At 38.2% G+C, this 21,971-nt stretch overlaps 5 protein-coding genes and 2 pseudogenes across 6 annotated transcripts; 2 read left to right on the forward strand and 5 right to left on the reverse strand.

Moving 5' to 3' along the window:
* The first annotated feature begins 850 nt into the window (after positions 1-850).
* Positions 851-2,822, forward strand: LOC106327755 (probable acyl-activating enzyme 5, peroxisomal). The gene has a single exon (XM_013766000.1). The coding sequence runs from the start codon at positions 885-887 to the stop codon at positions 2,529-2,531; it is 1,647 nt and encodes a 548-aa protein (XP_013621454.1). The 5' UTR covers positions 851-884; the 3' UTR covers positions 2,532-2,822.
* A 484-nt stretch (positions 2,823-3,306) lies between these two features.
* Positions 3,307-4,244, reverse strand: LOC106323792 (FAM206 family protein CG9288-like; the record flags this gene model as incomplete). The annotated part of the gene is given in 5 exon segments (XM_013761862.1): positions 3,307-3,463; positions 3,465-3,503; positions 3,755-3,827; positions 3,912-3,986; positions 4,066-4,244. Coding segments are annotated over 5 exon segments (447 nt in total), but the record flags the coding sequence as incomplete, so codon positions are not given.
* Positions 4,245-5,064: 820 nt separating this feature from the next.
* Positions 5,065-7,396, reverse strand: LOC106320216 (TATA-binding protein-associated factor 2N-like). The gene is made up of 8 exons (XM_013758586.1): positions 7,244-7,396; positions 7,051-7,173; positions 6,667-6,747; positions 6,490-6,578; positions 6,304-6,378; positions 6,066-6,130; positions 5,917-5,982; positions 5,065-5,847 (listed from the first exon to the last, which is right to left on the reverse strand). Exons 2-8 carry the CDS (start codon positions 7,171-7,173, stop codon positions 5,339-5,341), a joined length of 1,008 nt encoding a protein of 335 aa, XP_013614040.1. The 5' UTR covers positions 7,244-7,396; the 3' UTR covers positions 5,065-5,338.
* A 1,723-nt stretch (positions 7,397-9,119) lies between these two features.
* LOC106324831 lies at positions 9,120-10,608 on the reverse strand. Of its 2 annotated transcripts, none has more exons than XM_013762818.1 (4): positions 10,259-10,608; positions 9,904-10,006; positions 9,659-9,820; positions 9,120-9,468 (listed from the first exon to the last, which is right to left on the reverse strand). In XM_013762818.1, exons 1-4 carry the CDS (start codon positions 10,507-10,509, stop codon positions 9,301-9,303), a joined length of 684 nt encoding a protein of 227 aa, XP_013618272.1. In that variant the 5' UTR covers positions 10,510-10,608; the 3' UTR covers positions 9,120-9,300. The 2 variants fall into 2 exon arrangements, with proteins under 2 accessions (XP_013618272.1, XP_013618274.1); XM_013762820.1 differs by having other exon boundaries at positions 9,407-9,463; positions 10,259-10,589.
* A 2,033-nt stretch (positions 10,609-12,641) lies between these two features.
* On the reverse strand, positions 12,642-13,113 carry LOC106323794 (annotated as a pseudogene).
* Positions 13,114-16,726: 3,613 nt separating this feature from the next.
* LOC106326112 (uncharacterized protein At1g76070-like) lies at positions 16,727-17,706 on the forward strand. The gene has a single exon (XM_013764136.1). The coding sequence runs from the start codon at positions 16,879-16,881 to the stop codon at positions 17,668-17,670; it is 792 nt and encodes a 263-aa protein (XP_013619590.1). The 5' UTR covers positions 16,727-16,878; the 3' UTR covers positions 17,671-17,706.
* A 1,060-nt stretch (positions 17,707-18,766) lies between these two features.
* LOC106326152 overlaps positions 18,767-21,971 on the reverse strand; it is a 6,680-nt pseudogene continuing 3,475 nt past the window's right edge.

Consider the following 21,971-nt stretch of genomic DNA (forward strand, 5'->3'; position numbering starts at 1 on the left):
TCCCAAGGATAACATCGTAAAAACGTAGCTCCATCTCTGATGAATATCCGAACAAATCGGCCCTCCAAGCATAACTGGTACACTGCGATGGATATAAATAGCTCCCAATGTCCTATGTCAGTTGTCCAAACTGACACATCTCTGAAACGATCAACACTGCCAAAATTGGTAAACATACCAAAGTGTAACTCCAACACCCACACAACGCAAGCTGCTGCACCCCAATTCAAAAGCGATCTCCACGAGTTCACAAAACAAATATATCTCCAAAATAGTCAATATACTCGTACACACAACAACACATGCCAACCAATGGCTCATACCACACACCACATAATCTCCAGTAACAAAACTCGTGGAACGATTGCTTGAAGTGGGCTGGTGGCAGAAACGTCACATATCCACTCCTGGATAGCCTCGAAATCATGACCGAAGAACTGATAACTCCCGAGAAAACTGACGAACTTGGACTTCACGCAACTGCTGAACATCTGTCGAGAACCTTGTTAGTCGAAGGACGAATGACGATGATTTTACTCATCGTCATTGAAAGAGACAATTGAGTTAGTAATTACTGGACATAATGGTGCTAAAAGAATTTCCAAATATATAAATAAAAATATATTTTTTTTAAACAAAAAAAACGTTGAAAACCGATGAAAACCGAATCCCCTGACCGCCATCCCGGGACGGAACCGGAATAGAATCCGCTCTAATACCAAATTGTGATACTAAATTGTGACACGCTGTTCTCCATATAGGAGGTGACGGGTGTCACAATTAGTTACAAACGTAACTTTATTTTTGTCTGAAGCTTGGCTCTATCTCTATAAATAGCGCTATCTATCTTTCGTTGTGGCCACTCAAGAATATCAAGAAAATAAATGGAGGAGTTGAAGCCAAGTGTTGCAAACTCACCACCGTTGACGCCCTTAGGCTTCCTCGAAAGAGCAGCCACCGTGTATGGAGACTGTACCTCCATTATTTACGGCACTTCCACCGTATACACATGGCGGGAGACCAATCTCCGCTGCCTCAGCGTCGCGTCCTCTATTTCTTCCATTGGAATAAAAAGATCCGACGTCGTCTCCGTCCTCTCCGCTAACACTCCGGCCATGTACGAGCTCCAGTTCGCCGTTCCGATGAGCGGAGCAATCCTTAACAACATCAACACGCGCCTCGACGCTACCACCGTCTCTGTTCTCCTCCGCCACTGTGAGTCTAAGCTTCTCTTCGTCGACGTCTTTTGCTCCGATCTCGCCGTCGAAGCGATCAAGAAACTTGACAAGCCGCCGATTCTCGTCCTCATCGAGGACTGTGAGGAAGATAGTGCTGACGTGGCGGACCGTTCGAAATTCTGTTACTCGTACAGTGTTTTAGTGGAGAGAGGAGATCCGGATTTTAACTGGATCCGACCCGAGAGCGAGTGGGATCCGATTGTGGTCAACTACACCTCCGGTACGACGTCGTCTCCCAAAGGAGTGGTTCACTGTCACAGGTGTATTTTCGTCATGTCGTTGGATTCATTAATCGATTGGACCGTACCGAAAAATCCGGTTTACTTGTGGACCCTACCGATATTCCACGCTAACGGTTGGTGCTACCCATGGGCTATCGCCGCCGTCGGTGGAACTAACGTCTGTTTACGTAAGTTCCAGGCGCCGTTAATCCACCGTTTGATCCGTGATCACGGCGTTACTCACATGTGCGGCGCGCCCGTAGTGCTTAACATGTTAACGGCGAGTCAGGAGGAAACTCTTAAAAGTCCGGTCCATTTCTTAACCGCCGGTTCTTCACCGCCGGTCACGGTGCTCCTCCGCGCGGAGTCTCTCGGTTTCATTATCAGCCACGGGTACGGTTTAACGGAAACAGCCGGCGTGGTGGTCTCCTGCGCGTGGAAGCCACAGTGGAACCGTTTACCGGCGAGTAATCAGGCGAGGCTGAAAGGCCGGCAAGGAGTGGGAACCGTCGGGTTTACCAAAATAGACGTGGTGGATCCGGGTTCGGGTCGGAGCGTGGAGAGAGATGGTGCAACGATGGGGGAGATAGTGATGAGAGGGAGTTCGGTCATGCTCGGTTACTTAAAAGATCCTCTCGGAACGAGGAAGACTCTAAAGAACGGGTGGTTCTTCACCGGAGACGTCGGAGTGTTACACGGAGATGGGTATCTAGAGATCAAGGATAGGTCGAAAGATGTAATCATAACGGGTGGAGAGAATGTGAGTAGTGTGGAGGTGGAGGCGGTGTTTTACACGCACCCGGCAGTGAATGAAGCGGCTGTGGTGGCTAGACCTGATGAGCACTGGGGAGAGACGCCGTGTGCTTTCGTGAGTTTGAAACCCGGGTTGACCCGGAAACCCACGGAGAAGGAGATGATAGAGTATTGTAGGGAGAAGATGCCACATTACATGGTGCCTAAAACGGTTGCGTTTCTTGAAGAGTTGCCTAAGACATCTACGGGGAAGATTCCTAAGTTCGTGCTTAAGGAGATGGCTAATAAAATGGGTTCCACGAGGTTAAGTCGGTTGTAAAGAAAAATAAACTATAATAACAAGCTATGGATTGAAGTGTAAGATATGGCTTAGACTGTTGCATGAGTGGGTTGCTCTTGGAAGTGTTTGGTTCAGTTTTGTTTCTTTGGTTCCGGTTCTGTCATCTTCAAGTTATATGATTGTGAAAGCATTTAGGTTGATGGGTTCAATTTGATGTCAAGATTGTGTGGCGATACCCTTTCTCCTTAATAAAGCTCAGTTCATGTGTTTCTGTATCCACCTTCTGTAATATTTTAAGCTTTGTTTGAATTAATGGGACTTTAAAAGTGGGAAAAATAATTGAAGTATGAGATTATTCTTTGAAAAGTTTCGAGGTTGAGGCAGATTGACTTCATCATTATCTCTTTCATTAAAGATTTGGATTCGAGTTTCCATTGTAGTAGAAAGTTTTCGAAACATTTTACAATTAAAATCAGGATCAGGATCAGATCAATCTATATTTTTTTGACTAATAAAATGTTTTAAGGTTCTTTAGATTAATCAAAGAAATTACCACTGTGTAAAATCTACAAACAGTTGTTACACAGAACAAAAAGCTCCGATGCGAGGAATCGAACATTGGGAGTGTTAGTACTCAATGTATGTATATTTGTTCATTTGGCACATCAAAAAATTTCCATTAAGAACATCATAGACCAAAAAGGATCTTCAGTTTCAAAAATTTTATTGTCAGATAAAACACAAGACAACAGCTTTATTATGAATATTGCAGAAAAACAAAGACTGCAATAAAACTTCAAAGTTCTAATCTGACTTAAAGCCAAATCATCATCAGCTTCAGATCAAACACGGTTCCCAAAGAAAGTCAACCGTGGTTTCTCAAAACTGTATCACAGAGACACTTGTTTCTTTTCTTGATACTCCTCCTCCAAGGTGATCAGTGATTCCTTGTTTTTGGTCCAGTCTGCAGGTCCTTGGCATGATTATCGCAATATATCCTTCTCGATCAGCCTAAAATCAGATTTTGTAACAAGAATACAGAACATCATCAGCTTTAGCCTACTTGCATACAAAAAAAAAAAAACAAAGAAATAATGATCAAATCCATTTTGAGTTATATATTCCATGTTGGTTGATTCCGTAAGCAAAATACTTGACATTTATAAAATCACATGATAGAAATTTAAGAATCCATTCAGTTTCTTAAGTTCATCAGTATAAAGATTTGTTAGAAAAGATAAAAAGAAAGATGTATATCTTACCGATGAATTAAGAAGTTGAGGCTGCTTGATTAACCTCTCGTTCACCTCCAAGAGAGAACCTTTTACACAACACCTAGAACAAAACAAAAACTTCAATCTTTCACGACATTAACCATATGAAAAAGAAAACCAAAACAAAGGTAAAACGCTTTTGCACCTCACGATATAAGAATCGATTGCAGTGGAAACTTTGCACAATGCTGTATTCGATTCAGAGCGCATAGCAAGCATTCTGCACAAAGAAGAGCATTTGAATAAAAACTAGGCTACATAACAATCAGCAACAAGTCTTTAACTCTGAGGAAGCAAACCTTTTTACGCGCTTGCCGGAGACTCTCAAGACGCTGCGATCAGACTTACCGACGTTGAAATCAATTTTGATGATCCCACCTTCTTCCTTCAAAGCAGCAGACTTCGCAATTCCTCTTCGTCTTCTTCTCCATTTTCCAGAGCTTCTTTGGCATCTTCCTCTTGCTGCTTTTGCCTCTGTTTATTTCTATTAGATTCTCGATTTCTGGATTTCTCGCGACCTCAGTCTTCTGAATATCCATTCTCCCTCGTTTGTATAACACTGTAAAACGAAGAACAAATCGTTTTCTTCCGTAGTACTTTTCGTGTTTTCTAATGGGCCTTAACTTAATTAGCCATGGCCCATTAATATTTTTACACGGTTAGTAACTTCTTTCTCAATATAGTATCGACTTCTTTGGTGAATTGTTCGTCAACAAAACAATCACAGATTCACGATGATGATTGAAAACTTGTACCGGTTTCGACTTTTTTCGGTCCCGCAGATTTTGTTAAATTTGTTATGGTTTTACTTTACATATCCAAGTCGTTGTAGTATATTGGTAAGTATTCCCGCCTGTCACGCGGGTGACCCGGGTTCGATCCCGGCAACGGCGTCTTAACTTTTTTAAGTATCCTAATCATGTATACGGCGTCGGTTTTGTCTTTCTCACAGCACAAGACTCGAGACTCAAAAGTATGCAAGGCCCAACAAAAAAAAAATACACAGAAATGAGCTGCTTGCCTCTCTTTCGTGTGGTACATTGCTTTCTTACGTGCCCGAAAATATACACACAAGAATCTAAGAAGCAATGCCAGACGCAAGTCATTCAACAAGTCGATGGCTTCTGCAACTCTGGTGTGTGTTTTCATCAACTCAAAGAATATCCCAAAATGAACGATCAAGTGCTTAGGAATAAAAAAAATGAATCAAATGTTCATCAAACTATAACCGATAAGAGCAAAGACGACAAAAAATTATTCACTCTTACTCTTGTCATCTAAAAAGACTACGAAGCAAATAAACAGAAGGTAAATCTCCAACAAAAACCCACCATAAATAAAAATGAACAGATAAAACCTAAAGCGACTTTAAAGAAAAACAGTCACCAACTAAAAGAAAAAACTGCGAATCAATGGATAAAACAAAAGGAGGGATACACTTATGGCAAACATGTCTTCTTCATGGACAGAATCAAACATAAGGAGAGAGGAAGGAGATAGAACAAAACATCAAACGACTCTTCGCCTTTTTTTTTTTATGTTTGTGTAACATAGAAACCTCACTCTCATGTCTCAAGCAACTGCCTGGACTGGTGGTCCATCTGCTCTGTTGTTGAATCCACCACCACCACCGCGACCTCCTCCTCTTCCACGACCTCCCCTTCCACGTCCACGCCGAGGAGCATCATCATAATCATCACGGCCCTGAGGAGGACCCTCATAACCACCACCACGCCCTTGATGACCATCGTAACCACCACGCCTCTGAGGACCATCATAATAACCCCCACGCCTCCGAGGACCATCATAGCCACCACGCCCTTGAGGACCCCCATTGTAACCACCACGACGCTCGTAACCGCCACGGTCATCATATCCACGGTGTTCATGAGGAGGAGCATCATAACCGTAACCACCATCTTGTGGTGCATCATACTCATTCTGAGGACCATTGTATCCTCCTCTTCCTCGACCACCACGGCTGCTGCGTCCTCTGCCACCACGCCCTCTTCCTCTGCCACCATAGGACTGGTTACGTTCATAACCGCCATCTTCATACTCAACGTTCACATATGCATTCCCTGCCAAACAAATGCGTTACAAAAGATCCATGAATCATATATTTAGAATCTGAACAGAACACTACTTACCTCTGCCACCTCTTCCTCTCCCTCTTCCCCTTCCTCTTCCCCTCCCTCTGCCACCAGGTGAACCCTCTGCGAGATATATAAAACAGAAAACTAATAAAGCAGACGAGTATGGGAGATTTATAAAGGTCATTAAGAGTGACCGAACAAACCTCCTCCTTCATAGTCGATGTCGCCTAATGGCTTCACCAACTCAACAGGAATCGGGCACTGGTATCTGCAACATCATTTGATGAAATATTATTAGTAATAAAAAGTTATGAAGCCTGTCAAAAATGAATATGCAATTTATACATCAAGCAGACGGCCTCTGCAGAGATAACAGCTAGCTACACAAAGCATGGACCTAACTACGGCCAAGGAATAACAAAGATAAAACGAGAAACTCACCCAATGGAGGATGTGTTAAGCTCTTTGGTGGATAGGGTAATGGTTATCATGGACACATGCCTTGTGGTCTCAATACTTCAACACAGAACCAAAAAAAGGAAAAAAAAAGTAACAATTAGTTAAGGTGAGAACAAAGGTACATGTTAGCAATTATAAACAATTAAAATAAGAAAATGGGATCCTTACGGAAGAAGGCCTTCCTCTTTAGGTTCCCATGTGTCTGTGATGTCGGTGGATCCAATAGATGTGTTCTGATGAAGATCAGGGATCCTTCTCTGAGTCACACATTAAAATAGGAAACTTTCAGACAACCCATCATCTAAACCACGGTTTGTGAAATAAACACAACAACAAAAAAATTACCTTAATGAGCTCAACAATGTTCACAGTCTTGTTGATAGCTCTTCCCATTGCCTTGAACACAACTTCAGTCGACCCTTTCTCCTATACACACCAAAACAAAGTCTAAATAAAACTGTTCAATTAATGAATCACACAATCCTCAGAGAAAAAAAAACTTAAAATCATCTCTCTAACCACACAACATATTGACATTACTAATTACACAACAACTCTGAGAATCTATCTGCCAAAATAACAAAAAAAGGCGAACCATTATTCTTCTCTATCAAAACCTTATCGAAACGTCGTCGTTAGAGTTGACAAAACTGTTACATAAACCCTAAACCATATCCCTCCCTCTCAGCAACACGATTGACACATTTTCCAGATTAACGCAATTAATACCTGGAGAAGAGTCATGGCGTAGGTGATGTAGTTGCGTGCCCTGCCCATGCTAGTGATTCGAATCTCGTTCGCGTCAATCGGCGTCTCATCCTTCTTCTTCACCACACGGTCGTACTTCTCCATCTAACAGAATCCAAATCATTAAAATGGAAAATCAGGGAGAAGAAATCAATGTGTATCTTTGGATACTTACCTTAAGCGGATGTTTGTGGTTAGAGATCTTTCTCGAGAGGGGAGTGAGTGGTTTAAGAGCCCTCTTTGTACGGCTTCGTCTCTCTCCTTTTTTAAGCCCTAAGAGAGATTCTGATGCAAAGCGCCTCTCACATATATATCATCAGCCGCACCACTTCTCTCCTTCCACACACACACGTTTGCACTACCCTAACCGGTCTCGGTTCGCGGTTTTATTAAACCCAACCGAACCGAACCACCATAAATCAAGCTCAAGATCACTAAACCAAGTAGTTTACTCGTTACTTGTTAATTCAGATCCGGTATTCAGGGTTTTTGAACCGGGATTGTTCTTAACTTCGGTTCATATCAATTTTCTCGGTTTACTTGAGGCGTATCTGTTTTTCTTCTTTCTTTTTTCTGTTGAGAATAAATTCTTGTAATGATAATATCTTGTTTATACAGTTGCACAAAATGCGAAGGAAACAGTCTAAATGGCTTTTTCAATAGAAGAATAAAATTAAATTGTTAGACGAAAACCGAATCTACCTGTTATTAATAGAAACTTTCTGGATTATCGGTGCTAACGGTTGATAAAAATATAATTTTTTTTTTTTTAACTTTAATATTTGAAGAACGTGTGTATACCTTTTGAACTTTTCAATTCAGCTTTTATGTAAGAAAACATAAGTATTTTACAAGTATTTAATAAATTTAGATACACATTGTCCGTTGACATTTTTGTAGTGTTAGTCAGGTTGGGCATCTGGGCTCCCAATCGGGTTTCGGTTTAGTCCAATCGGGTTTCGGTTTTTTGGGTTATCAAAATCAGCTCCATTCGGGTTATATGAAAATTCGGTTCGGGTTCTATCGGGTTCGGGTCGGGTTTAGTAAATCTTCAAAGAACTGGTATAACCCGATGTAATTTCGGGTTCAGGTCCCAATCGGTTTTTCGGTTTAAATGTACCTGATTTATATATATTTTGTAACCAAAAAATAAGTAAAATAGGTTCTTTGGTTTTAAAATACTTGATTTCTATCTATTTTGTAACCAAAACATAAATAAAATCGGTTCAAAAAAAAAAGGAACATCAAATGTGATCATTCAAAATCAAGTGAAAGTTAAACATAGTTATTGATCGAAAGAAAACCAAATATATGAAAGCATTAAACGAAAATCAAGTTCTCATGAAATGAAAAACATTATTCAATGAAAACAAAACTCAAATCTAAAAACTTCAACCTTCAACCACCACCTTCAACCATCAATCTTCATATAATAGATAAATATTTTAGATGTTCAGTATATTTTGAATACATATTAGGAAATGAGATCATGTTTGGTACAATTTTTTTTTGAAAATTTTGAATGTTTCGGATTCTATCGGATATCCATTTAGGTTCAGATTCGGTTCGGATAATACCCATAACCTGAAATACCATAAAACAAGATCCATTCGGTATTTATGTCGGGTTTGGATCGGTTCGGATTCATTTTTATCGGGTCGGGTTTGGTTCGGATTTTCGGATTCGATTTATTTGCCCAGCCCTAGTGTTAAGTTTTGAAATTTCTTGATATTTATTATTTTTGGAGAAAAAATTGTATTAACCCCCAAAAATTTTCTTTTTAAAACTTCGTTAAGAGCATAATCTTAGCTTTAAAGATAAGACAATACTATAACTGTTGTGAGCATTTGACAAAACAAAAGAAAAGTGGTTGTGACAAAAAAAAGACAAGTACAAATATTCTCATAAATATATAGCTGGGAGTATTGACCCACCAAACGTGAGACGCATCTAAGCATCTAAGCTTTTGTGTCACAAATCAAAATTGAACAAATATCAAATTAATTAATGATGAAACCATTGACAAAACAAGTCATTCAACGAAGATCCTAGAGATATAAAAACACTTGAAAAATGTCGCAGATCACTTTACAGATAATATTACAGAGATTTTACATTGTACAACAGATGGGTTTTGAACAAGTATATATTTACTTTACAGATAGTTCCCATGAAACTAGTAAAGCATTATTTTTTATTTTGATATGGATGTGAAAACAGCAAAAGCAGTCATCAAAAGAAGGAAAGGAGATCATCTTGCTTCTCTACCTTGTGTGTTTGAACCAGAGGATCAATAACTTTTCTCCATCCTCCAAAATCTAAGGGAGAACCAACATCTGGCAATACGAACCCGTTAACGTAGAAGGTTGGTGTTCCATAAACCCCTCTTGAAGAGCTATACTGCAACCACATAATAACCCACAAAAAAAGTAAAATTTACTATATTTTTCCATCTCAGAGTGGCCATGGTGTATATAACATATGGTGAACGGTTCAAATAGAAGACCACTGAGTGTTAATGGCCTGAAGCTGAACCTATCAAGTACAAATTTTTGGCCTCAAACTGAACCTATCAAGTATATAATGTTACCTTAAAGGAAACTCTGGTTGCACGGTCTGATATTGTGTTGTTGAAGCCGGATTTAAGAACATGTCGATACGAGTTTCCCAAGGTGGCTGTTCCAAGCATGACAATTTTCTCCACAACATCAGGTCTTGAGAGGAGTTGCGTTTGGGTGTTGTAGAACAATGCCTGTCAATCATAAACATATCAAAATTCTCATTGGATAGAGATGCAAACAACAACCAACCAACCAACAGCTAAAATGAACAAACCTGATGCTCAAAGAAGGCTTCCAGCAAACAGAAGGTAGCATTTGCGTTCAAAGCATTCACAATGTGTAAAGCCCGAGAGCTTACATATGCATTGTCATGGTACCTGCAACATCATCCCAAAACCCGAAATAGATTCATTACAAGATTGAATCTTTAAACATATCATAAAGCAAACCATTCACAGTTTCATAAAACATACACGAATCAATCAATACATGAAACAGGGCAACTACAATTGGAGATTCAGGAGAAAGGACGAAACTTTGAAGTCATTGACGAACTAATTCTAACCAAAGCTAACAACTTTCTGCCAATTTCAGACATTGAATGACAAAAAAAAACAGAGAGTACTGACGGTAAAGGAAGGAGGTGAAGGAGAAGGGCAACGCGAGATCCATAGTGCTTAAGAGCTTGCTTCAGAGGCGGCCAAGCGTCTCTACTATCCGGGCAAACCGGGTTAAAAAACGCCTCGATTAGTATAGTATCCGGGTCAACTCGACGACCCGGTGGGTAAACGAAACCATCGAGCCTCGCCGGTGGTACTAGCTGCGCATGCACTTGCGTCCCGATGACGAGGACAAGGAACAGAAAAGCTGTACGGATCATTCTCTCTTTGCTTACACTCTTTCTCTCTTCTCAGGATCGCCGGGAGGATTGTTAAAGAACCAAACACGGTGAGTGTAAGCAACGGTTAGGATTGCTCGGAAGCTAAGCGATACACTCTACTTCGCTCCCAACCTTTGATCTACTTTCTTTTGCTGACGTGGAGAAATCTCGCTGCAATTCGACGTGGAAGTTTGTTTAGCCGGAAAAATGTTGGGTTGAGAAGGGGTGGGCATACGGTTTAGTTTCGGGTTCGGTTTGGTTTGGTTAATTTGGGTTTTATAAAACTCAACCCAATTAAAACCAAAGTAGCTTTGGTTTGGGTTCGATTTGGATTTAGTTTGGTTCGGTTTAGTTCGGTTTGGTTTAGATTTAGTTTGGTTTGGTTTAGATTTAGTTTGGTTTTTCTAAAAAATCTACGAAACAAAAAACAATTTAAAGCTCGATGACAAAACTCTTAACCACGTTAAAGGAAAAAATACATAATAAGCAAAGAGCAGACTATTTATAATCTAATTAGCGTAACAAAAACTTGTAAACATTCCAAAACCTATTAACTAAAAGACTATTTGCATCTACCTTTTTGTTTTTATTGATCCTATAATAACTTTGTTATATAATTTAGAGAATGAAAATTGGAGAAGATGAACGAAACGAGATGGCTACGATTTAGATGCTTATAGTTTTTAGGTTTTATTTCCAGTACAATCTTTAGGTATTATGATTATTTGAATTATATTTGGATTTTTTTTTAAAATATATGGAAGTTAAGAAAAAATAAAAAACAGAAATTTTAATTAAAATTTACAATATGTTAACATATATATATATATATATATTTATAGATAAAAATATATTGGATTATTGGTTTGGTTCGGTTTGAACTCAAACCAAACCAAACTATTCGGGTTGAATAAAACATGAACCAATTGGGTTATGTAAAGAGCACGGTTTGGTTTGGATCGGTTTAACTTCGGTTGGTTTGGTTTGGATCGGTTCGGTTTGGGTTTTTTGCCAACCCCTATTGAGAAGTAATATAAGTTAAATTTGGTCCTTTTATAGTAAATATCCCTAAGTAGGAGCCTATCCGAAAATAAAATAAAAACAATTGAGATACTCATAAAGAAAATTCCAGCAAGAACTTATTTGAGTTGTAACTGCTACAAGTGTGTTGTTGAGGAATCTGTAGACATCTAAAGGCATTCAGTTTGAGCTGAAACCAAACAACTCATGGAAGCTGTAAGCAAAAATTAAAGAAAACAAATCCAATTTTTTTTTCTTTTTCATAAATCCAATTGGTTATTTAAAACCAGGAAAAGACATTAAAAGTGTTCATGGCTATTGTTCATATATAAGCGGGACAGCTAATTACATTGAGTTTATAACTGCTACAATGCATTGACATAGACGGAGGAAGAAGGAACAATTGATAGAAGTATTCATGTATTTGATCCAGCTGTGTGTTCCTCTAAATAGCCATGAACACTTTTAATGTCTTTGATCCAGCTGTGTGTTCCTCTGAAACTTTCTAAATTTGTGAAATGTTACAATATTTTTGAATATGACAATAAAACAATATTTTACTAATCTTTATATATATAGTTACGATTTTAATAATGAAATAATAATCCGAAAATATATATATTGAAGAAGATACAAATACATGTGAAAGTTTGAAACAATCTATTCAGTGAAAAAAATATACTGTAAACTTATTATGTTTTAAAAATTGATAGACAAAATATATATTATAATATATACCAATTTAAAATTGAAAACAAAATATTTATATAAAAATAAATTAAAACAAAAACCTGCGCGGTTGCGCGGGTCGAGATCTAGTTGAGTTTATAACTGCTACAATGCATTGACATAGACGGAGGAAGAAGGAACAATTGATAGAAGCATTCATGTATTTGATCCAGCTGTGTGTTCCTCTAAATAGCCATCATGTTTATCTGAAGTAGAATCTTGAATTATATCTTATATTCTCCATTCAGAACTTAGGAGAAGAGCTGGTTTAGTAACTGCTTTTTTGTTACTTGTATTCGTAGAGTTGTATGACAAAAGGACAAAACATTCTTTTGAAAGTACAACATTCAAACTATGTTATAAACTTTGTCGTTTCCGACGAATCACGGTTGATCGCCTCTGTTTCTCTTCTCAATCATCGCTCTCTGCTTCTCCGTGAGCCTATCTAAAGCAGACGAAACGGCGTCGCTTCCGCCGATCAGCAGCCGCGTGATAACCTCCGGATCAGTCTCGAACCGCACCGCCTCGAACTCCTTCCTAGCGTTCTCTCTCAGCACGTCTCTCCACAGGACTCCCCTTGAATCCGTCCACGTGTAGAACCTAGTCGCGCGTAATATGTCCCGGTATAAACTCAGCGCCTCTCGGCGCATGCTCGTCAGACGCTGTCTGTTCAGATACTCCGCCTCCTCGTCGTTGATTAGCGGTTTCTCTCTTTTTCGCTAGGTGTCTATCGAGGAGCTCCTCCATGGTGTCTGGGCCTTCGTGGAGAAACCGTCTTGTTGATACAGCGTCGCTCCGAAGCATCAGATCTATACGAGTCGACAGTTTTCGCCATTTCAGAAGCTTCGCAGCCATCGTCAACATCTCTCACTCACAGAACCAACATTGAGCTATTTGGTCTCAAGTTGCTTAATGGGCCCAATATGGGCTTATCCATGCGGCTTAATAGGCCCATATAATTACTAAGCTAGCTAGAACTCTGGAACACGAGGAATATGAAATTGTTATTTCAGACAAATATTTCGATTGTTGACAAAAAAAAAATAACACAAATACTGTGTTTCGATTCAACACTGAATGCTCCCAACTATGAGAATGTCTCGGAACCGTCACATAGTAACTTGTAGTAGCAAACATGCACCATAAATAATGAGGTAGCTTAGCTTACATTGAAAAAATATAATATTATGCTTTAGCATCGAGTTTGAATAATACAATTGTTAAGTAGCGGCCCTGGGCAGAAGCATTAGAAGCTTCTGCTTCCAGCTGTTGATACGATATTTTGTTTTTCGGCCAATTTATTAAGTTGTATTAATAATTTAGATGGTTAAACTAGCTAACAAACCACTCCAAAGTAGCTGGTTCAAAACTACTAGGTCTTTATTTTTTTTTGGGCTTCCAGCCCTTGGTTTTGTGGAGTTTTTCAGGGCCGGGACTCATGACTCAAGAGCAACTGACACCAGTCTTTTTTTTTGTATTTGTCAAATTTTCATCGTAATTAAAAATGGATTACGGTTGTTCGTGCTTTGATATATTTTTCGATATTAATATTTTGAGAGAGTTACATAAAAAGACACATTTTGTCTTTAGTTTTTGCTGAGAGACACTTTGTCAAGTTGACACACTTTCTCTTGCCAGCTGTTTTTTTCAGACAGAATTGACCCTGCTTTTTGTGTTGTGAGAAGTTTGTTTCCTTTAAGAAGACAACCATAAGATAAGTGACTTGTAACTAAGTTTGTATTCAGTTGCAATTAATGATAAATGTTTAAATTAAAAGATAGGTATATCAGAAAAGTTAACGACTGTTGATGGTGCTTAGAAGATGATGCAGTTAAGAGGGCTGCTTTTCGTCTTAACGAAAAAGATGAAGAAAAATATATTTATTTATTAATAGATAGGGATGCTCTTCTCGAGGTCGAAAATAAAATGTTGTGTTCTACTGTAGATGTGTTCGTGGAAGTGTAGCGGCGGATGGATAATATTTGTTTGGTATTGCTGGATTCGTATGGATATGATCTCGTGGTTAGACTAACATGAAGGCTCGTCCAAAGAAGACCCTAAGATTTTTTTTGCTGTTTTTTTGGTTTAGTTACTATGAATGATATTAAAATTTTGGCATAGATTGAATTTACTAATTAAGAGAGCAAAGATAAGCCCTGATGGATATCAAAAAGTAGATCAAAGTAAACAAATAGAAAACAATAGATTAGTTAACTACCAAAAGAACAACTCAGTCTAAATTGGTGGCACTATAATACATGAGAAGACGTAGCCGAAAGGGTACATTAGTAGTACAACAAAAGGTGCCTTCCGAACAAAAAAAACCTAGGGATGAGATGACTTCTCAGTGGTCGTGGTCAGCAAAGACTTGGTCAGAAGAGTTGTGAACAGACTTGGCAGGTGAGTTGTGGTCAGGTAAATTGTGGTCTAGTGACTTGTGGCTAGAAGAGTTGTGGTTAGGCAAGTCGTGGTCAACAGTCAGCAGAGACTTGGTTAGGAGACTTGTGAACAGGTGAGCAGTGGTCAGTCGAGTCGTGGTTAAGATATTTGAGAATCCATCAGTTGCACCAAGTCTTTCGGGAAAACGGTGGTCTTTTCCGTTCTCTGCAAATTTTTAAACAAGAAGCAAAGAGTTGAGGTTTAGATCGAGAAGATAAACTAGACTTAAGTACTTGATTTTGAAATCAGAATCTAACCTTCCATGTCGGTGGTTGTCTGTGAAACGAATCGACGGAGAAGAACATGCGGCGGAAAAGAACACAAAAAGTTGTCTAGAACAAAAATAGAGACACATAGACAGAGATTCATGAGCAATTTCTCTGACCTTCCATGTCGGAGTGTCTACCCGCCCAAATTTGTAGATCTAGAAGATATTGAAAAGGAGAAAGGTATTAGAGTTTCGTCTAGTTCGTGAAACTTGATTCTATTTAGGGATTTCAAATTGAAGAGATAAGAATTTTTTTTTTTTAAACAAAATATTTTATTTGCTCTAAAAATGAACATCTGTTGTGGCTAATTAAAAAATCTAAGAAATACACAATTCTATTGGTTAGAGGTTAGGTTGGTAAATTCATTAAGAGAAAGTGTCTTCTAGGTTCAAAATGTTTTTTTGTGTAATAAGGAACTTAGAACTGTCTCCTAAAGTAAAATTTTCTAATATTTTTAGGTCATGTAGACTAGTATTCTTTGATAAATCGCAAGAAAAAGTAAACCATATTATATTAACTAATTCTGGCCAGGGTTTAACACTTCAATAACTTTATACACACACAACTATTGGAATGTGTCAAACGTCCAGTTCCATCTCGATTGTACATTTTTTATTTCAGTTATTACAATTACAATCTTTTTTTGGGTCAAAACAATTACAAGACTTTTAGATTGCCTAGTTAACAAAGGAAAAATACTTGAATTATGTGAGACATTTGCAGGAAAAAAAAAACTACTTCGGTAAATTGTTAATTAGTCTACTTTTTTTTTTTTTTTTTTTTATAAACCAGGATGGGTTCGGACCTTCGGCCTTAATCCCCCCAGGCCCGGGGCCGGCCGGCACTGATACCGATAACATGGCGTAAAGCACCCCTCCCCATAGAAATCGAACTAGGGGTGCAATGGAACCTACTCCAAGCACTAAACCACTAGCCCAACGTACCTTAGATAATATGGCCCACGTTAAAGTCAAATTCGCAATTAAGATAATCAGCATAAAAAGGAAATTTTACTTTGTCCTATAGAGCTATTTCGAGAACTTTGAAGAATTTTTCAGAAAATATATTAATCTTTTAATAAAGGGCAAATCTCCAAAAATAACACATTTCTAAGTTTATGTCACAAAAATAGCTTTCAAAAACTAAAATGACCAAAATAGCATTTTATCTTTTGAAAAATTTAATTTTTTTTTATTTTTCAAAATTTGAAATCTTATCCCAAAACTCAACTCTCAGACCCTAAATCCTAAACCCTAAACCCTAAATCCTAAACCCTAAACCCTAAATCCTAAACCTCACTCCTTAACTCTAAACCCTAACCCCTAAACCCCATCCCTAAATTCTAAACCCTAAACCCTAAACCCTAAACTCTTAACCCTAAACCCTAAACCCTAAAGCTCACCTCTTAACTCTAAATCAAATTTGGGTATAAGTGTATATTTATCTCTTTTGATAAAATATTAAGTGTTATTTTGGTCATTTTTATTCTTAAAAGCTATATTTGTGATAAAAAAAATTTTATTGCTATCCTAATCATTTTTTCTTTAATAAATGTGAAATATATAATTGAAAATAAAATTTAAAATAAGAATTAGACCAATCTATAAATTTCAACTGTATTTTCTTAAAGTTTTTATATGAGACTTTATTCCATTTGGTCTCTTTGTTTATTATGCAAACTTTCCAAGTACGTGTTTTAGATAGTTAACAGGAAAAGGAAACTTGCTTTAACTATTAGATTTTATAAATCGGCACAAAGGTCTTCTTTGCCTTTTAACTCACATTTGATTTGACCAAAACTCCTCTAATCCAGGCACATCGTTGACTTTTTCAAACTTTGTTTCCTTCTTGAACATCTCAAAAAGGCCAGAACTCCTGTGTTTCTGTCTTCGATTTCGCTGTGAACAAATCAATGGACAATAAGCACCATGCTTCAACTTCATCTTCAACTTCAAAACCAAAGAACAGGAACAAGCTCTTGAAGATGCTTCCCAAAGCTATGTCCTTCGGACATCGCGTACCGCCGTTTAGCCCCGGAAAAGATCTCCACCACAACCACAATACAACGTCATCCTCCTCCAACAAAGCATATTTCTCCGGTCCTATGGTCTTGGTTCCCAACGCCGCTCGTGTAAGGAGAAACAAAAGCGACGCCGTTTGGGATGAGCCCACTTCACCTAAAGTCTCTTGCATTGGCCAGATCAAGCTCGTTAAATCAAAACGCTCCTCTCCTAAGAAAAACCCTAAAACATCTTCTTCCTCTTTAACCAAAGGAGATGATGGTAAAGGTCGTTTTTCAAAGTTCAAGCGTCTCTTCTCGTTCCCGTCGAGGGCTGGAGGTGACAAGTCTAGAAAACCCCATCCCGCCGCCGTGACTGAACAGCCGGCTACGGTGGTTACCTCCGCGGCGGTGCCGTCGTTAGGTCAGATGAAGAAGTTTGCGAGCAGCCGTGATGGTTTAGGAAGATTTGACTGGGAGGTCGAGATGAAACGTGAAGAAGAAGAGTCTCCGGCTGATCATCGCCGTGGTTACTTTTCCGATGATGAGAGGAGAGGGGGTTGCTTAAGAGGCAAGGAAGAGGAAGAAGATGACGTAATAATTCCGTTCTCAGCTCCGTTGAGTATGAAGCCTAAGAATGAAGTTAACTTGTGGAAGAGAAGAACCATGGATCCACCAAAACCACTTCATCTTCATACCTCTTGACCTTTGAAGTTACATCTCCTTATTTCAATATGTAAGTCACTGCAAATTAAATCGTATAATGATCATCATACAGAGTGAATCTGGATTTTGTTATTATGTATATATGCTGAATGGTGCCCATATCATCATTTCCATTCTTTTTTATTATTATTTGAAAGAATCATCATTTTCCATTCATTAGTTAGTCTTTATGAATATGTGTTTTGGACCTTTTGGTTCAATTTTGCTATTTGCTAAATAAAATCTCTCTTTCACTACGTTCTGTTTTTGAACTACTTGATACATAAACGTAACCGATATGGTTTTAACGTTTAAGACCATATGATTTTTGACAACTTAGCTGGAAGCCTGGAACAAAGGAGATGACAACACTTACAACCTAACAGAAGCCTAAAATAACAATAAACTAGTGACAAAAATGAACTTCAGTGTGTCTTAGAGCATGATTAACCCAGAGTTTTTAGGTTCTTAACAGTTTCTTAACTTCCGCTAAGATCTCCACTCTAAGAACTTCGGGTTAATCATGGTCTTATATTCACGGTTACTACTCCCTCACGAGATATGTTTCTCTTTTCTTTTTAACGGCTGTCCACTCTATTTCTTTAATAATTTGGGTTGGCTTAGTTAATCTCTCATCTCTAGTTGTGGCCATGTGAGTGTTTGCTCCCAGTGTTGCGAATGGTTGGTGGCACTTAGGAAAAGCTGTGGATCAATTACATTCTTACAGTTACATTTACACAGTAATGTTGTTTTACTCATGGTGACAACGTGTATGACAAGAACCAACTAACTGTCCATATTATAAATGTAATTCACAATCCAACCATTAAATAACATATGCTTCGTATCACATATAAAATGATATTATGCTCATATTTATTTATAGAATTACACAATATCTTCATTGGGTAGGTAACAAATCAATTTACATCTCATTCTCGTACCGAAATACTCAATTCCGTGCCTTCAAAGTTAAAAGTACAAAGCCAAATCAAACCAAGAATCACAATATTTTGTGGTTTTCTATATAAACCTGTCTCGGATGGTACAAACAAAACCCTAAATCATTTTCCTTTTAGCAAATCAAGTTGACAAATTAGTAAGTGACACGAACACCTGTATACCGGAGAATCTCTCCAATGAGTTCTCCTCTCCAATGAGTTCTCCTTTACCAGAACCAACATACCGGCCACAAATATCACCGTTTCTAATGAACAAGAAAGTGGGTACTTCTATAATATTCATGTCCTTGAGAAACTCCATACAGCTATCGTTCTCGTCCCCGTTCATTCTAGCGAACACGACAGTCTCCGACATGGACCGGGACAGCTTCAGCACTGTCGGATAAACCTTGACGCAGGGCCCACAATGTTTCGGACCGACGTCGAGCACAATCAGCTTGCCTCCACTGCGATTCTCGTCGATCAGCTTCTCCACGTCAGCTCTGCCGTGCGACTGCACCACTGCCGAGTGGTTGTCGCCGTAGTATAGCACGTCCCCCGTTAGCTGGTCTGGTCCGATACCTACCAAATGGTCAACGTTTTCCTCGTATTTTACGTGTTTGCCACTATACTTTAAATGTGACTAAATTTATTTTTATATTTTCTCCGTTTTACAAATATTTGAATTTCTTACACTTTTACATTTAAAAAAAAAATAACATCAAACTAATTTTTTTATAATATTTTAATTTCAAAAGAGTTATTATTTTATGTGGTTGTCATCTTTAATTATTACAGATAAAATAGGTAACTGAAACACAAAACTTATATCTTAAATCGATAAATATTATAGCATTTATTTTTATGAAAGGCAGGAAATATTAGAGTAAAAGTAATTAGAGAAATTTCGAGTTAACCTTCTTCCTTGTGTATCTTCTCCATGCTCATATCTCTCCGACAAAGCTCTCTGGTCTTTTCAGACTTATCACCCATGACGAGAGCAAGAAATCGACGTCATTACAGGTCCTGCTCAGCTCAACCATAAACGGATGTATCTTGTTACTCTGATCACTCTTACTTTTGTTGGAACTGTATTTGAAACCAGCAGCTTTGGGCTAGTGGTACTTGAGGAGAAAACCCCCAATATGGTACCCGCAGTTCGAGTCCCGCTGGCCACCCGGACTAGGGTTAAATCTTAAAAATACGTGGAGTGCCGTGGACCTCGCGGGAATAGTCGATTGACCACGATCGCCGGAAACCCGCAGTTACCTAAAAAAAAAAAACTGTATATGATTAAACCAAAAAGAAGGAAAAAGAAAAGAAGAAAAAGAATAATGTGAAAGGAGCAACAAGTTAAGGAGCCGTTGAAAGTTGCTGTAAAAGTACGTTGAAAAGTAAACTTGATTTGGATCAAACATTATTGGGTTAATCATGTGTTGATCCAAATCTTAGACCAAATTTTAGAAAAATCATCCACCTCCTTAGAATAAAAATCTAGATATTCTCATAGAATTATCTAGATAATTAGGATAAAAAATCTTAGATATTATGGTAGAATTCTCTAGATTTAGTATTAAAATATGTAAGATATTTTGTATTTTGGAGGCTATAAATACATCCACTCCCCTTTTATTTTGTATCATGAAGAAATAATCTAAGTTTGTAACAAGTAATAAAAATCATCTTCTAAGTTATAAAAGCTTTATTCTTCACAAAACTTCTTTCTCTTCAAACACTTAAACACTTTCTCCATCTCTACAAAGTTTTTCATTTCAACAAAGTGGTATCAGAACTATAAGTTCCTTTTGAAGATGGCAAACAGTGGTGTTCCCTTCCAAGTTCCATTGCTCACTAAGAGCAACTATGACAATTGGAGTCTTAAGATGATGGCTATCTTAGAAGCACATGATGTGTGGGGGATAGTTGAGAAAGGCTTCAACGAACCGGAGAATGATGGTGGTCTATCTCAAACTCAAAATGATGGTTTGAGAGATTCAAGGAAGATAGACAAGAAGGCTCTCTGTCTAATCTATCAAGGATTAGATGAAGATACATTTGAGAAGGTTGCTAGTGCAAGGACATCCAAAGAAGCATGGGAGAAGCTTCAGACATCTTACAAGGGAGCGGAACAAGTTAAGAAGGTACGACTTCAAACTCTACGAGGAGAATTTGAAGCATTACAAATGAAGGAAGGAGAACTCATCTCAGATTACTTCTCAAGAGTCTTGACGGTTACTAATAACCTAAAAAGAAATGGTGAGAAGTTAGATGAGATGAGAATCATGGAGAAAGTTCTTAGATCATTGGATTCAAAATTCGAGCATATCGTCACCGTGATTGAAGAGACAAAGGACTTGGAGACTATGACGATGGAGCAACTTCTTGGATCACTACAAGCTTATGAAGAAAAGAAGAAAAAGAAAGAAGATATTGTGGAGCAAGTTCTCAAGATTAGAATTGATCAAAAGGAAGAAGCTGGCCGAAATCATCTGAGACGTGGTGGTGGTCATTTCCGAGGACGAGGTCGTGGTGTAAATGGACGAGATTGGAGACCATATGAAGAAAACTTTAACCAAAGAGGAGAAAATTCTTCAAGAGGTCGTGGAAGAGGAAATACAAAATCAAGGTACGATAAATCAAGCATCAAATGCTATAGTTGCGGGAAATTTAGACATTATGCTTCTGAGTGCAAAACTCTAAACAACAATAGAGTTGAAGAGAAGTCCAACTATGTTGAAAAAAGGAGTAAAGAAGAAGATATGCTATTGATGGCTTACAAGAAGGATGAACCAAATGAGGTTCACAAGTGGTACCTTGATAGTGGTGCAAGCAACCACATGTGTGGGAATAAAAGCATGTTCGTGGAGCTCGATGAATCGGTGAAAACCAATGTGGCTTAAAGGTAAAGGAAATATTCTCATCCGCTTGAAGAATGGAGATCATCAATTCATTTCCAATGTTTACTACATTCCAAGCATGAAGACCAACATCCTGAGCCTAAGACAACTCTTAGAGAAAGGTTATGATATTCGACTAAAGGATAATAGCCTTTCTTTAAGAGATAGAGCAAATAATCTCATCACAAAGGTGCTGATATCAAACAATAGAATGTTTGTCCTAAACATTCAAAATGACATTGCATGATGTCTCAAGATGTGCTACAAGGAGGAATCTTGGCTTTGGCATCTTCGATTTGGGCATCTCATATTTGGAAGCTTAGAGCTACTTTCCAAGAAAGAAATGGTGAAAGGATTACCTTGCATCAATCATCCAAATCAAGTGTGTGAAGGTTGCTTACTTGGAAAGCAATTCAAGATGAGTTTTCCAAAGGAGTCGGTGACAAGAGCAAGAAAGCCACTG

This window comes from Brassica oleracea, chromosome C2 (assembly GCF_000695525.1).
Source record: "Brassica oleracea var. oleracea cultivar TO1000 chromosome C2, BOL, whole genome shotgun sequence".
Taxonomy (NCBI): domain Eukaryota; kingdom Viridiplantae; phylum Streptophyta; class Magnoliopsida; order Brassicales; family Brassicaceae; genus Brassica; species Brassica oleracea.